Consider the following 17,548-nt stretch of genomic DNA (forward strand, 5'->3'; position numbering starts at 1 on the left):
CAGAAGGAACCTTAAGCTTCTGACTTTTCATTCCAAGTTAAATTAAAGATCCTTAAAAGACTTTTGAGGCTATTTAAATAATCTTAGCTTATTTAATTATTATATTAAATTGAAGAAGAGAAAATAAAGAAGAAAAAACCTAACCAAACTTTTGCTTTTTTCATTAACATTGAAAATGCTTATTCACAGCAGTGTAATTCAGATAAGCATCTGGCCCACAATGTTGGCACAGACAAACATTTGTTTTCTTTTTTAAGATCTAGGAATTTTTCCAAGATATCCTGACTACTGGGAGCATAACATCTGACCAAAGTATGTTCACCAGATGGTAGATGTTTCCATGTGGGTAAGTATTAAAAAAGTTCAAATTCTGTGCAAACTGTGAAGCAAGGGTGGGAAAAGTTTGCTGTTGTTTTCCAGTTTTAGCTGCCTCTGCAACTCATAAATGCGAGAGAAAAAAATCCAAAACCGCAAAACGAAGCTAATTTGAGTGGGGAAAAAAAAGATAAATTTATTGCAATTTTTATGGTATATGACCTATCTTTAATGACTATTTCAGAGACTTTGGAGTTGAAAACTTTCTTTTAATCTTTTTTCTTTAATTTGCTTAACATCTTTATTACTTTGATATAAAAAAAAAAAAAAAAGCGAAACAACAAAACAACATCTTGCTGCTCCAAAATGTGTTAGTTTTACTAAAAACATCAAGCAAAATAATTTTTATGGGGAAAGCCATGTGAGGGGAAAAAAAAACCCAAAAAGTCTGTTTTTAAGACCAGCTGAATGTTTCATACAGCCAGCTCCTTGTGGCCATTCTTCCTGCTGGGCAGGAGCAGAGGCAGCATGGGGCAATGCATTGGCATGCCAGATCCTCATCCTCTCAGAATAGTTAAAATACTGATGGATGCATATTTAGCAAAGACACTGCATTGAGCACTTTTCCTCTTCTGGCTGCTCTGGTGGGTCTGTAAGCAAGCAGAGTGAGGAGAGAATACCACAGAGCTGGCTGGTGGTAAGGTGTAAACCACTCCAGCTGTCGGCTGGCTGGCTGCGAGTCGCAGACCTGTGGTGCTATAGTGCATGGCCAAGCAGTCCTCTAGGTGATGCAGCACGCCAAGTTTGGCTCCAGTGCCCAATCTCAGCAGGAGCACACACCTCTCTAATTTAAACAGCTGCAACAAGGTTTGCTGGTTGGTAATTTGTCCCAGATTTAAAACCATGTAGACAGCTAGAGGGTACACTGACACCACAGAGTGTAGCTCAAGCAGAAAGCAAGCTGGTTTGCATGAAAAAAGATCTATAGCTGAAGTGGAATAGCAAAGAAGTGCAAAATTTTTAGAATATTTCCAACTAAGTGCAGTGGGCTTCAGATCACATATCCACAGAGGCACATGAAACAGAAGAAATGTCAAAAGACATTAGCAGAATAAAATGTTCTTTAGCTTTTCAAGTTGTGAACTTGAAATAGCAAAGACAGCTTCTTACTCTCTCATGCTCCCTCTACCAAAATCCTATTGCTCACAATGCCTTTCCACTTATTTGTGTTTCCACTGCATGAGCATGTGCCTGCAGTAATCGAGTGAATAGTGAAATCTGGATATGAAGAAGGTGATGACAGAAATAGGTGATGCAGAAATGTGACCAGTTTTTTTTCCCCTTTAACTCTTCAGGAAAGCTATGTCTATGAAGATAAGTAAATAAAAGCAAATATTAGCTAAAATTTATCAAAACTATAACAATATTTTTTCTTTAAGACAGCAAGATAGATATTCAATCTTTAATAATAATAAAATCTTTAATAATAATAAATGTTGATTAACTAAATGCATACAAACCTAGTGGGGATCTGACTATAAAGCAAAACTGAAAAAATGCAATGCCTTACTGCTGGCAAAACAAATGAAAGTGAGGGAAAGGGAATTTTCCTATTCATGTGGTCTTAGATAGGAATTTTTTCATTACAGTGTCCTGAAAAAAAGATATTATATGTTTCTTTAGATAAATGCTTCAATATACTTTTATCACTTAGATACCTTTTATCAAATATGATATTACTAAAACAGTTGATTTCAGTTTCATAACAGATTAAACATATGGCTCCTATTCCCATGTTCTATAATGTTTATGCTAAAGCTATTGAAAAAACCAAATTTATTTCTTCAGTTTAAAACAGAAAAAACCTGAGCTTTCAAATAAACCAGAACAAGAAAAAATGTTATCAATAGCTTGTGGACAAGGTAAAAATATTAATCATAATCAATATTCAAGAAAAGTAATATCTGTTTACAAAACAACTTGGCAAGTGATATAACCAAGAGATTACATTCTATGGAATTGGCTTAGTATCAGAAGAAAGCGTGATTAATGATACAAAAGTTAATATCCTAATTATTTCTGACACACTGTTTTCTCTCCTTAGGCAGAAACTTAAAGTCTTTGGCACAGAAGACAGCCATAGAGGTGGGGATTTTCAGCACTTTTATTAATGCACTTATGTACACACATGCCACACTTACCTAAGAATCCTTACCTGACTTTTTTCTTTGTTTGCTTTTATGTGAGGATCAGTTATCACAAATATGCTTGAGTAAACATGTTTTCTACTTTAACAGAACATATTGCATATCACAATTTGAGTGTTTAAAGAGATGAACCTCGACCTTTGAAAACATTTGTTGGCAGTGTTGTGTTGTTTATTCCCCAAATTTTAAGATTGTCTGCATAAACTAAAACTGCAAGTTTCTCTTTCCAAAATCACACTATGAGTGTACAGATGGGAATGCGTTGAGGTATTGAGAAGAAGGGAGGACCTCATGTTGATTTTAATACACAATTTTGAGTAGGGAAGAAAGGAAACACAGGGAAGAAATTGCATTTCTGAAAGGTTGCAGACTACCACTAGGGAGAAGACCTGTTAGGGATTTTTTTTTCTTCCTTGAAAGTTACTATTCAGCTCTGTGCAAGGGAGAAACCTGGCTCATTTTGCAAATGCAAAGCCAGACTGCTGCCAGGAACCACTTGAGGAGTGATTAACAAAACCTGTTTGCTTTACAGGGTTTCCATGGAGGTGAAAAGGTGTGCATATAATTTTGACACAATCAGATAGTGCACTCTTAGAGTTATATGGCAGAAAAAGAATTAGTATGTCTCTTTTAAAAGGGTGTCTCATTAGAGCATGCTTCTATGTGGCATTTAAATGTAGTGAGCAATGGCCAAAAGCAGGAAGTAATTCTGAGAAATAAATGGCAGTAACCATCCCCATTTCCTGAACGGAGGTGAAAGTGGTTTGGCAATACTCACCCAAGATGATATTCATTTATGCAGTATTGAAATTAAAGAGAGAAGAAGGGAATGGCTTTGTGCACTGGTAGAAACATAACATGAAAATAGAATAGATTCTAAAGTTGCAAATGAACTGAAATATCCCAGGTGGCATGAGAACACAGAAAGGGACTTTCAGTAGCAGCAACGGCTGGTGAAAAGGTTTAACTTATACCTTTTGATCTCTGCTGTCTGTGGTGCATGGTATACTAAAGAAAAAAAGCTCCAAATTTGTTGCTCCAAAGACTTCAGTCTGGTAAAACCAACATTAATGGCTAAATAGCAATAAAGAAGGAAGTCAGCTATTTAACTGAAGAGAGGAAATGAACATCAGCTTTTGATATTCAGTTTTACCTGCTAAATGTGAAATTCTTGCATAAGCTCAGCAAAGGACTGGCAAGTGATTTAATCAGCAATATTATCCTATTTAAGTACTTTCAAGTTCTACATGGAATTTTAAAAACCTTTTTGCAACTATCAGAACAAAGTGGAATTTTACTTGAGAACAGTAGTAGGTAGTTGAAAAACATCTAGAAAAATGGTTTATATCTGCTCAGATGCCAATTCAATTTAGTGGTAATTTATCAGCAGACTACTATTATGGATATGGTATTGAAATTAATCTTTCTCTGTACTTAATTTCATTGTTAAATTAACATGCAATAAATAATTATTTGGCTTGAGATGGAGATACATATTCATTTTTTTAAGGCTCAACAAATTATTCTCATTGCAAGACAGTATTTATGAGGGAGACACTGAACATCCCTTCTGGGAAGAAGCACTGCTGATAGCAAATTATCTGTAAAAGTTACTATGTATCATGTAGCTTTATCTGGATTTATATGCATTATATGTAATAATACGAAAATAGATCTGTATCTCTAATTATCTAGGACATAAATGTGCAGAACAAACCTCTTGCATGGCCTCCCACCATTACGAAGGACTCAAATAGAAGGAACCAGATCTTAGACAAACGTGGTACAGTGGGATGACTCTGGATATGATCCTGTTTCTCTTCTTTTATAGCAAAAGCAGGAATATAGCCTTGCTTTGCCTGGCTGTCTGTTCTGCCAAAGGTCATGCATACCTGGGTGACACAGTAAGTATTTGCTCTGACAAAACTTGTAAAAGAGGCAAGATATTGGAGAAGGTCATCTGAAGGTACCAAAATACACCTATTTGGAGAATATCTTCATTTCAGTCTTCCAGGGTTGCTAAAACTAAAATGAAGACATTAAGACAAATATTTCTGTATGTATATATATATATAATTATTTTGCAAAATCACCCTTTGAGTTTTCTACGATATATAGGTCAATATAGTTTTGATTAAAGGGAGTAGAAATTTAATAATTTTTGCCTCCAAGGACTAAGGTTGTAAAACAAAGATTAAGCCCCTTCTTTGTTTTATCTGAAAAACTGATGGAGTGGTGGAGATGTTCCAATAAATTTGTCTGGGTATATAGCATATGACATAAAAATAATATAATTTGCTTTCATTATGATACATATGTATTTTCCACTTGTTTTAACAAAATACTGTATTTTACCATTTGAGGCTATGACACTGCTAGAACTCGTGACACATGATCTGCATTGCAAGTCATAATTTAATACTTATTTAAATGTAGCCTAACAGAACTGAAAATTTAACCAGAGAGCAGTAAGAATTATTATTTCCATTTCAGATTCTCTGAAATGCTTCACAGTGAAAACTGATGTTATTTACAGTTTATAAGACAGTTAACTATGTGGTTTGTTATTTTAATTAATAAGCTTCCAGAATAAAATCATCTCTAAGGTGTCATAGTTTGCTTTTTATTTAATATTCAATAATTCAATAATGAACAAGTTTCCAATGTCCTTTTATAAAAGCAAAAACATTAGTGTCTTACATAGGAGAATACTGAGCAGAGTAAAACAGAGCACCATGTTAGAAGATTGATCTAAAAATATCACATTTTTATAGAACCTTAGTGAATTACTTTTATCATGGTAGTTATCTTAAATATTCTAAAACTGGTTTTCCTGAAAATTGTAATGTGCTGGGTTTATTTATTCTGCAGTAAGGGAAATTTCTTCTTTTAATTTGCAGTGAATAGTATTTTATTTCCCAAGAACTCCCTATGTTACACAATGAGCAATCCCAAACGGTGTTAATATATGTCAAAAAACCCAGAACAGATGCATCACTGTAAAGACGGAAGTGCAATATTTTCAGTAATTGTGGAAAGTACAGGTGTCTCAGTCTCATTTCAGTGCCTGGTCATGTTATGATGGTTATTCAGGTGAGAAACACCTGAAAGACAACTCAGTCATTGGTCACAGCCAGTACAGCTTCATGGGAGGAAGTCCAGCTTAACAAACCTGATTTCCCTTTATGACAAGGTAACCCACCTAACTGAGCAAGGGAAGCCAGGTAATGTGATCTTTTCAGATTTCAACCAAGTTTTTGATAGTGTGTCTCACAGGATTCTTCTGGAAAAAATTTCCAGCATACAGCTAGAAGAAACACATCATGTGATGGGTTAGCAACTGGGTCACAGTTCTGGCACAAAGGGTTACAGTGAATGGGGTGACATTGGACTGGGATCCTGTCACTAGTGGGGTTCCACAGGGCTCATTCTCAACCTTATGCTCTTCAACACCTTCAGAAATGACTTGAAATGCAGGGCTGAGAGGGATACCAAGTGAGTTTGCAGATGACACAAAATTGGGAGGAACTGTCAACTTTCAGAAAGGCCCTACAGAGAGACCTCAAAAACTTAGAGAGGTGAGCAATGACCAACCTTGTTCAAAAGGACAAGTGCTGGATTCTGCACCTGAGATGGGGCAACCCTGGATGTATGGACAGATGGGGAGTGGGATGCTGGAAAGCAGAGCTGTGGAAAGGGACCTGGGGGTTATGGTCAGTGGCAAGTTCAACACAAGCTGGCAGTGTCCTGGCAGCCAGGAGGGCCAGCCCTGTCCTGGGGGTATCAGGCACAGCATCACAGCTGGGCAAGGGAGGGGATTGTCCTGCTCTGCGCTCACCTGGGACAGCCTCACCTCAAGTCCTCTGAGCAGTTTTGGGCCACAATATAACAAATATATTAAGATATTAAAAAGCAGAGAGTGCACCCCAGAGGATGGCTGGGAACTGGCACAGGTTGCCCAGGGAAGTCTTCACAGCACCAAGCCTGATAGAGTTCAAGGAACATTTGTACAATGCTCTCAGGCACATCACCATGTGCCTTCTTGGGATGTCCTGTGCAGGGCTAAGGGCTGGGCAAGGTGATCCTTTTGGTTGTCTTCTAAATCAGCTTGTCTGTGATTCTGTGATTCATTTTGGTATGAAAATATTGATTCAGTTCAGTCCATAAATGAAGCCAGGAAACACACACTAGCAGAATCAACTGAACACACAAAAGACTGGAGTTTTGTAATACTGCTAATTAGTGGAAAAAAAACCAGTCAAGCTTTGTAAAGCACTAGTGAAGGTACAAATCTTGATTAAATATTTTCCGTGTCCTTGAAGACAATCACCTTTCCTAACACATGAAAAAAACCCATATCTTCAAATATATCTTTTTGAAATCTTCCTGAAAACTGATTATCATAGATTTTATGGCTTTTTTTTTTCTTCCAAAACCTGGTAACATTTTTCATGTGAATGTGATAGATAAAATGTGTGTCCAGTGATGGAGAAGATCAATGCCCTACAGTGAGTACTCAAAACATTTGTTTCACAACTGAATTCTAGAATCTCCTGGAGTAAGTGTAGTGTTAATTATTTCTTCAAAGTTAGGCCAAATTAAACAGGAAGAATGGTGCCTACCTCTCATTTTTAGCACTTACCAGTAGTCACAACCAAGGAAAGCTTTCTCTGAGGGCATTTGTGGGTTTGATCTCCTGTGATTGGTAACAACCAGATGAGAGATCTTCCTGCTAAGCCATTAGGCCAAAAATGAGACTCATTACTAGTGTTATTTTGAAAAGAAACTAGTTTTGTTCAGCTTGTAATTCAAAAATACCATTTAGATTGCTTAGGCTTATGTTGAGAGCATTTCACTTGTGCTAGCCATTCACATTGTCTATTTTTTTGATTACAAGAGTATTTTGAAATCTTGGGATTGAGTATATTTTCAATTCTAATTTAGAAGAATGTTCAGACATATTGCATTTCTGAATAAAAGTAAAAGTTCCTGGTTCATTAACCTAGTAATGTTTGTTTTGGCCCCAATAGTTAGAGATCAAGGAAAGTTAATGAATCATAAGTTAATGATCAAATGATCAAGTGGATACAAAGGAGAACTACAAAGATGATCAGAGGGCTGGAGCACCTCTGCTATGAGAGAAGGCTCAGAGTTGGGGGTGTTCAGCTGCAGAACAGAAGGCTGTGTGGAGACCTTATAGCACCTTCTAGTACTACAGGGAGCCTACAAGAGTCCTGGAGAAGGACTTTTTACCTGGCCATGTAGTGGCAGGACAAAGGGGAGTGGCTTGAAACTGAAAGAAAGTAGGTTTAGAATAGATATTGGGAAGAAATGTTCTTGTGACAACAAGGCACCAGAACAGGTTGTCCAGAGGAGTTGTGGGTGCACCATCCCTGGAGGTGTTCAATACTGGTCTGGATGTGGTTCTGTACAACCTGATCTAGTGGAAGACATCTCTGTCACCTTTAATCTATTTTATTGAAGACATGTATATAAAAACACAGAGATTTAGTTGTGCATGAAGGAACATAGAAGCAAAAACTTTTTTTTGAGAAAAAAGATGTTTTTCTGAGTTATGTAGAAGAATATATCAGAAAATTTATTTCACAATATACGTTATCCCTGTATTGGGTGGTTTGCCAAAGCTGGACTCAAATTTATCCAGATTTATGAACCAGGAAAATCAATTGTATTGATGTTTTTTGTGGATTTAAAAAAAAATCCTTCTGAAATAGCTATGTTAGGTTTGTATGTACTCACCCAGTAGCTAGTTCACTCTGTCAGTGCAAGCATTCTTGAAATTTAATTCTTGCCTTCCAGGTTTAACTAAAACCCCTAATCACATAAGCACAGTATTCATGAGATGGACAACACAATGTTCATCTCTGTAACATTTGCTACTCATGTGTTTCTCAGTGTGTCTACTGAGACAACCTAGGGAATTTATTAGAGGAAAAAAACTCCATAGATTCTGTTAATCTAAATGCATACATTTAGTGTAAATCATATGCTATACAGCCTCCCTGTGTGATGCCCTAGAAGCCTAGAATAACACTGAAGTCATGTGGACTGCAGGAACTTTTTTGCTTGTTGTTTAGAGCCAGGCAAAATATAGGAAATAGGAATAATAGGAAATAACCAGAGACAGTGGGAAGATGTCTACAATACTAATAAAATCAGAATTAGAAAACTCAAAAAAAAACCCAAAACACCCCAAAAAACCTAATTCAGAAACATATTAATTTTTCATTGTATATCAGGATTCTTCATTTTGTGTCTGTTCTATTGACTACAGATCATCCAGAACTGACTGGAGATTACATTCACTCCCAAATAATTAACCTTTGCATTTGTATCATGCATGAACTGAACATGTAGATATGGAAGGTGTGACAATCCTTTGAAACCATGCTGTAGTATTCAGCTATCTGCAAATTTCTCAGGAGGAGTACTCCATATCATGAAGGAACAGAAAATGTTGAAGCTGAGATCTGTTGTGTCTCTAAGAGAACAGTGCTGCTCTTGAGGTACCTGTGTTTGATACTGACATTGGTACTTAAGCAGAAGGCTTGCTTGGTGTGAGGCAATTTGAGCCAGTAAGGAAAGCAAATTGGTCCCTTAGGTAATATAGAATCCAAGTGATGCTTATTTCAGTGAAAGGACCCAGGAAAAAGCACAAAGGATATTTGTTGAGACAGAATAACAGATGCAATTATCTATTTTTTACATAATTTTCATGTCAGATTTATAATTTTATACATTCCCTTTTGACAAGAAGTTGCAATGACTAGCCACATTATTTTCTTACAGTGCTCGAACGTAAACTGTCTGTTTCAGGACAGATCACCTTGTCACAACTGCCTGGAAAAGAAACACATTACCAACTACAGTACAAACGCATACTACTGTAAGATTTTAAATTTTTATGTGCATAAGGTGCAATCCAATTTCTTTCCTCAACATAAGGGTCATAGATTTAAATCTTTTGGCAATTATAAGATGGGATTCTTTTTTTGTTCTGTATAGTCCACAAAATCTCTCTAACAGAGAAATAATAATAAAAAAGGGTTTAGAGATCTGAAGAGAGGTTTGAGAACCTTTTGATTTCTATAAAATTCAAAATTTTCAACAAATAAATGTTTGTATATTGCCTGACCAAACTGGTAAAAAATAAATTGCTTTTACTTGTTTTGTGATTTCCCCAGATATTCTGTGTCTCTAGTGAAGAGCTGGAAGTGTCTGTTTTCCTGGGGAGTGGCACCAGTTGTGACCCAGTTGATTGTATGCACATTGTACCTCCTCAGTTGGTCTTGCTTTATTGGTTTGGTGTTTGAGAAGTCCAGACACTAATGCTCCTAATGATCAGCCATTCTTTTTGACTTTTAGTAACAAGTATTCTCATGCAGTTAATATCAAACAGAACTTTGTGCTCTACATCTGTTATCTCAAAATTCCCATTTTTGAACTCCCCTAGTCTCAAGTAAGTCGTACATTGTCTTCCTTTTTTACTGCCTACAATCTTTTCACCTACTTCCAGGGCCCCATGATGTAAAATGTCATTTTGGCGATCTTCAGTTCCAGTGACAACTTTAATTTTACTGATTTTAATGGGCTTTTCAAATACAATCCCATAGAAGTCTCCAGTAGAAGGAGCCTTGCCCCAGAAGTACTCATCAATGCTGCTGTAAGCCTTGCTTGCCTCATAGTTTTCAAATACATTCATATTGGTGTGCAAGTTTGCAGGTGGGTTGTCAGGGATATCAAAGGATTCCTCTTCAAAGTCATCATCCTTTAACTTATTTTCAGCTCCTTTGTAAGATGAGTAGTATCCCATGTGCTGGAAGAGAGATGGCTTAAAACGTATCACTTCCTTTTGAGCTAACAGCCCACGAAAGTGGATGAGCAGCCAATCACAAGGCATTTCTTGGTAAAACATTAATAGAAAATGGGCCAGGCGTGGTAGGTCATGAGAATGGTAAAGCTTTCCGATGTACCCCAGCTTGGAGAATTCCAACGTCACCCAGTAGGATCCTTCTCGTGAGGTAATTACTTTCTTAACAGCAGTCAAAAAATTCTTTGAGCAGCGAACGTCGTCTTCCAGCATCACATAATAGTCAGAAAGGTTAGCACAAAAGTTTAGGAGGAAAGCATAATCTACATTTTGTTTTGATCGAAACTTCACACGGTCCTCGGGGTCATTGTAATTTCTCTTAAGGCCATCCAATACAGGATAGTAATCCTCAGGGACGTGAATAACTATTAATCTGCCCGCAATTATATGGTGTGCAAATTTCTGTGAAATATCCTGGACCATCCCCTCGCACCAGGCTGAGTCAAAATCTGCCAGCTGTACTACCACTGCAATTTCTTTGAGTTCTTCATAGCTTGACTGCTCAAATATGGACTTGATGGTCTCAAGCAAGTAGTTTCCCTTTTTCCGTTTTACGGAGGATAGTCCAATTGTAAGATACCCTGTACAAAAAACAATTCAAATAGAAACTGAGTATCTGATATTAGAAGCAATTTCATCACAAAAATATTCTCCAGAGTTCTGCTTATATTAAATAAATCTCATGAATGGTGAAGACTGGGAAATTTGATATATGAATTTATTAAACCACAAATAAAATTGAAAGACCTTTATTGCCTTTTCATTAGGATGTATGATACTGCGAGCAAATAGATGTATGGACACTATTGTGTTAAACATTCACTTGTTTACTGCAAGCACATTGGGCTACTTTGGGCAAATGGCAAAGCAGTGTGTACATTTATGCCTTGTAGACAAAACCATATATACAATGATAAAGCTGTAAATCTGCTAAAATAAAGGGGATTATGAGGGGATTATTCACACCATATTTTGAAAGCAAGGAACTACTAAATGCAGCACTTTTATAAATTTAATCCCTCTAAAAGTCTACTTCCATCTATGCATAATTTTAGAGTTTTATGAATTTTGCATGGATAATTATTTCTCAGAGTGTTCATTTTTAGGTGAATTTGTCCAGTTTTTCCTTGCTAGGAGTTTTTCTTCTTACCCTCTTCCAGGACTCATTAAGCATTTTACAGGAAATACTCTCTTGGCAAATACCATTTATGCATTATTTTATAATAGAGCTTTTGTACTTGCTTGTACAAATAATTTTGAATGCTGTTACATTCTTTCTAGACAGAGATATGTCTTATAAAACAAGAAATTTAATCTCTGCTGTCTTGTCGTCACTGCTATAGCATTTTTTACCAGCATTCCAAATCAAGATTTTTTTTTTCAGATATTTGGTAATATATCTCTATTTTTCTAACTTCTGATGTAAAAAATGTTAAGACTTTGTAATTGATAGGGTGTACTTAAGTTTAACCTACCCCCATTTCCTTAAAATATAGTCATTTGTAAAAGACTGCTCTGATTGTGATTCAGGGTTTCCCTTGAGGTTTAAGTTTGCTCAAAATGAAGTTGTACAGTGAAGTATAATCCCCAGAAGTCATTTACGCTGCCTACAGAGACCCAGATTTTTCAAATCTAATTTGAACAAACTTTATAGCTTTCTACAGCTCACAAATTATTTTATTTTACCTTCTGGGCTTGGACTTCTAGCCTTGTTTGTGTATGGGAAATGGTTGGTTTGGAACCCAGAGGACACCTGCCTAGGTATGATTGTATTTCACTTTCAGAGGGAAGTCTTGAACTACGTCTGAAGTAAAAATAACTAAATAGTCCATCTGCAGATGGCTGTGAGAAGAATCCTCCTTTACTGACCCAATAATAGCACAATCCAGATCCCTTTTTAGCACAGCCAGTGAAGAAAGGAGGTTCATTTGCAGCTCCTGGGTCAGCAAAATAGTGGACCTGAAGGGTGTATCCATGTGATGCCAAGCATACTTAAGATTTGATTTACCAGTTATACAGAGAATGACAGTATGGTCTCAGAGGATGGTTGCAGAACACCACCAGCACATGCCTTGCTTCTGCTTTCTAAATCATCTTCCTCTTGCCTGGGGGGAGATCCATGGAATTATGCTCACACACACCATCCAGGGGCTGCCTGCAGGATATCTACAAGTTGGTCACGGAGTTGGCCAGAAGACAGTCAGGCTGTGGGGTAACCACTGCTAGGTTTGGACTAGCAGCCACTCAAGAATGGTCTGTCCCACTACCTATCTGGAGACTATCTGGAGACTGTCACTGCTTAACTCAGCCCCCTTGCATAGAAATATCACAGGGATTATATGGATTTCACGCCTTTTTAAAATTACCTCATTTTGCAGCATTCAAATTGCAGTTACTTACTTTTCCTTGGCAAAGGTGTGCCAGCTAGGTAACGATAGGAAATGTTTATAGATCCTGAGAAATTAGACAAATCTTTAAAACTGTGAACATAACGCTCTGGGTTGAGCTGGTGTGTGGCTGTTTCTCTGATTAACTGCTTGTCCCCTTCCTATTAGTTGGAAAACAAAAGTAACAAAAAAGAGAGAGAGACAGAGAAAAACACATTTGTGAATGCAAGCTAGAGAGGAAACATGGACAGGCAGGTTTCCAAGGAAAACATTTTTCAGTTTCAGCTTTCATGAAACATGTTCATGTCACCTCATTTAAAACAAAAAAAAGCCAAACAAACAAAACCCCCCAAACCAACAAGCAATAGTGAATATCATACATATTTGCTACAGAAAATCTAACATAAACCTTCAGATTACAGTAAAAGGAAAAGGAAAAAAAATACTTTGCATAAAACTTTGAAAAGTTAGAAAACAATAAATTGGCCAAAAAGTGCTGCAGTATTCAAAAGTGGGATAAGAAAACATCACTTAGCAACAGATAAGATAATTTTTACAGATGTAGAAATGGGGAAGATTTTTAAAAAATATCTTCAGTGATTAAAAAATCTACCAAAACTACTAGAAAGGAAAGACAAATCTAGATCCTGGCATCTGGCTCATCTTGACAATTTTTTGAGAAGCTTCGACTCAAGTTTGTGATGAAAAGAAATGCATGTGATCAAGCAAACAGTAAAAGTTTCTCTGAATTTGGAGAACACTTTTTGATGGCATAATCAAAAGGTACATTTATCACCACGCCTCCTCTTCCTGCCTCCTTCTTCAGACCTTTTCTTCCAAGAGGATTCCCTAGTCATAGTAAAGGTGCAGAAGGGAAAGAGTGGCTTCATCAGTAGTGCTCTATCCATAAGATCACTTGGGCCTCAGGGAAAATCTGTTCTCAAGAAAAGGGAAAATATCTAAGTTTGTGAAGACTGAATTTAAAAGTAGGAATGCTTATTTAATTTATCTGGTTTGATTTTAGTCCGATAGCAGGCACATGTATGAATGAGTTTGTTTCTTCTGATATATGCAGTATGTTAATGCACTAAAACTTCTGGATCTGTCATTAAATGGGAGCATTGTGCAGTGATAGTACTGCTACTAGGAAGAACACCATTGAAACAGTAAACAGCACACATATTAAATGGCATAAATATTAAAAAATGTGTCAAAGTTATATTTTTCAGCACAAAGAAATATTTCTGTAAACTGATCTTGCATTCATTTATAGTTTGTTGTGTTTCTTGCATAGAAGTATTAAATAATGCAATTCTGAGCTTAGTAAAGATCTTTGGCAGACATCCAGGGGCATCTACCTGCACTTTTATGCTCTCTTGATCTTCAGTGTCTCTTGAGTAATTTCTCTCTAGTGCTTATGTGCCACTTTGCATTTGTTCATAAATTATGAGATGAAGTTTGATGATCAGGCTCAAGATTAAAATGTAACTCAATGATATAAAAAGAAAATACACCAACATTTCAGGAGATTTTCCATGAAAAATGTCAGATGGTAAAGAAAAAAGGCTGGTACAAAAACCCTATTTTTTCAAAACCCTTTCTTTAATATCAAAACATTGTGTCATGGAGTCATATTCCTTGTTTCATACGGTTTTGGAATGGAAATTTTTTCTGCCAAGATTTTGCTACATAAAATGCTTAGAAATAGACAAATTCAGAAGAAAATATTTTGATTTTAACAAGCAAAATATCTAAACTGACCGTAACAATTTTCCTTTTCTCCCCCTCTTTAATAAACACCTTTTTTGTCTAATATTTCTTTTTAATAGTTGCTATCTCATTCTTTTGTTTAATGACGAGCCAAACTGAAATCTGGTTTTTTTGCTTCTTTTTTTCAAAAGATTTAAATCTGCTTTTCCTATCTCTGAATACTATGTAGAGGTCAGTGAAGTTGAGGAGCTTGATTAACTCTACCTTGGTTTTCTTCTCCAGCTTTTTCTACAATGGGTTTGGCTTTCATCTGTTAGCTAATCTCTAACTTACATTTCAATGTTTGCTGGGAGTTTCATGTGGGTGCCATCAAGTGAAGTGCCATAGTTCTCCCCCCTTTCTGCTCTTTGCTCTGCTAAGGATGCTGTATCAAATACCATAGTGCTATTCTTTGCATAGTGCCAAAATAGTGATTAGTATTCTTAGAAGAGTGCAGAACACATGCTTCACTTACAATCTACTTACAACTCTGAATAGGTATGAAATTCCCCTGTGCATATTGTGATACCTGGTATATTTTAGCTTAGTATGTCTTCGAAATGCTCGATCAAATGTAGTACATATGCTGCAGATGAAGTACCTTAAACTGCTTTTCTAATACACATGTATCAACACTCCATAACTGCATACCCTCTACCCAAAATATTTCAGCTATTTTGCCACATGGGACCTTACTTTCCACTTCTCCAGAAAATGCCCAGCAGAAAAAAGTGAAGAGATTCTCTGGATATGTGAGACCCTTTGAGAAAAACCAGAAAGTTTGTCTTCTCCTTTCTTAAGGTTTACCAAAATTAATGTAATTTTAATATTCGAATTTTTTTAAAAAGACCACTTGTATTACACCTGGTGCCAGAGACACCAGCACCACAACCCCTTGCACAGCCTGCTGCCTAAGACTGGGAGGAGGAACTCTGGGTCAATTGTTTTCCTTTTACCAGTTACCTTTAGAAGATAGTCCAGCAGGACACTGGCTGTAATTCACAGAGTATTTGGGGCTCTGAGGATTTTCAGATTTTCACTCTCTGAGGGAAACTGGGTAGCCTGCTGTCCTCAAAAGCTTTCCCCAAGTATATTTCTCTTCACCACAAACACTGAAATTGCTCATTTTTTACCTCAGCAGACAAAAGACACCAGACATGGTGTGTTTGGAGCTGTCAGACAGGGTCAGGAAATTTGAGAATAAAACTAAATAAATAAGCTAAAAGGTCAACATCCTAACACACTTGAAAAACACTTGAAGGACCATAAAGGTATCAAGAGACCTGGAAGAATTCTCAGGAGACTTGGGAAGAGACTTGGCTGAGAGTTCCACGAGTGCAAACATGCCAGAGCTGTGATGAGAGAAGCAGTGAAAGAGAATGAATTTATAAAAGAGGTGGAAGGAAAGAGCAAATTAAGAATAAGACATGGAGCCATCTGGGAAGCTGGCAAATAGGACAGGAAAAGATTTCTAAAACAAGCCAAGAGGAACACCATTAGCAATGATAATAAAAGCACTTTCAGAAACATCTGGGGGACTTTGAAACAATTAGTGAACAGAGAAGAAGCATTAGGGAAAATGCCACTAGGAAAAAAAAGTGATAAGCCAGGTCAAATTTAATCATAACCAAGAAATGTCTGTAATGGAGTAACATTGTACAGGCATGGGCTATCTTTTCAATAGCTTAAGAAAGTAATAGTGTAATACTAATATTGTAAATATTTACAATACTCTTACAAGTAATTTTATAATTATAATATTTATATTAAAATAATTAGGAATGTATATATAGGTTCTGATAAATAATGTAAGGATTTTACTACTTGTGTATTACACTTTTGATGCAGTATTATGTTTCTTTTTAGATGCAAGTGAAATCAGAATTCACCATTCAAAATATTGGAAAATCCATACTTACAAGATAAAGACAGCACTATCTAGTCATATCACAATATAACAGTTTCAGTTTAGTCATTTTACTATTTTCAAGATCCAGTTTTTCAACCACTGTGTTCTTTTACTGATACCAGTCCAATATCCAAAGAATTAGAAAATCAATGCATTAATCGAGTCTCCAGGACTCACTTGTCATTCAGCACTGAAACCCCCCTAGTTTACAAATAAAGCATAGAGGTATGTTATGTTATGTTATGTTATGTTATGTTATGTTATGTTATGTTATGTTATGTTATGTTATGTTATGTTATGTTATGTTAGTAGGTTATTTGTTGAAATTCTTAACAAAAATATTTCCACATTTTTTTCAAAAGCATAAACTTACGTTAGATTTTATTTGTCTAATTTTTAATGCTGTAGCACTGAACCTGTTAGACTAAAATCTGACTTGCAAAAAGTAAGAAAACCACAAAATAAATCACTAAAATGAAATTATTTATGCAAGGAGCTTACAGTAGATGGAATGACTGCAAATTTTCTTTTATAATTTTATTTCTATAATAGCATTTAATGCAGTATTTAGAGGTGAAATTTGCAGTGTATACTGTAAAACAAGACCTTAGCTTACACAAATAGTTCAGATGTAGTTTATCCTCAGCAATTTACTGTTTTACTAGGGGTATTTTACTATTTTGTTTTTCCAGGATCACTTCTTCTCGACTTACCAAAACATAACCGTCCTCAATGTACAAGTTCATGAACAGCAAGCAAACAACAAGGATTCCCAAGAACGACACTGCTGATCGTTTCCGCAAGCATCTCATTTTATCAAAATATTTCAAGTAGTGCCTCATGAAGAACTGCATACAGTAGTGTCACCTATGAATAAAACCACACTATTACAAAAATGGTCCACCTGATAAGAATGACAACAGCTAAACTTACCTTCATAGGTATCAAATCACTTCAAACATACATAGACTGCACTTTCAGAGAGCATTAATTTAATTTAATCATTGTCATCTTCATGTTTAATATACAATCTCAGCTACAAGCTAAGCTTTTTTTTTTTTTTTTTGTGTCAGTAAAGAAAAAACACATA

General features: G+C 36.2%; 1 protein-coding gene across 1 annotated transcript; it reads right to left on the reverse strand.

Annotated features, from left to right (window-relative positions):
• Window positions 1–7,972: 7,972 nt before the first annotated feature.
• Window positions 7,973–17,319, reverse strand: MGAT4C (MGAT4 family member C). The gene is made up of 3 exons (XM_079304122.1): window positions 17,172–17,319; window positions 12,814–12,961; window positions 7,973–10,994 (listed from the first exon to the last, which is right to left on the reverse strand). Exons 1-3 carry the CDS (start codon window positions 17,310–17,312, stop codon window positions 9,838–9,840), a joined length of 1,446 nt encoding a protein of 481 aa, XP_079160248.1. The 5' UTR covers window positions 17,313–17,319; the 3' UTR covers window positions 7,973–9,837.
• Between the last annotated feature and the right edge of the window lie 229 nt (window positions 17,320–17,548).

Source organism: Erithacus rubecula (assembly GCF_903797595.1).
Source record: "Erithacus rubecula genome assembly, chromosome: 4".
Taxonomy (NCBI): domain Eukaryota; kingdom Metazoa; phylum Chordata; class Aves; order Passeriformes; family Muscicapidae; genus Erithacus; species Erithacus rubecula.

Excerpts from the sequence above, each read along its gene's own strand:
- MGAT4C (XM_079304122.1), bottom strand. The coding sequence starts at position 17,312 with ATGCAGTTCTTCATGAGGCACTACTTGAAATATTTTGATAAAATGAGA. Across the intron at positions 12,962-17,171 it reads TTGAGGACGGTTATGTTTTG|GAAGGGGACAAGCAGTTAAT; the intron begins GTAAGTCGAGAA and ends TCCAACTAATAG. Across the intron at positions 10,995-12,813 it reads CACACCTTTGCCAAGGAAAA|GGTATCTTACAATTGGACTA; the intron begins GTAAGTAACTGC and ends TTTTTTGTACAG.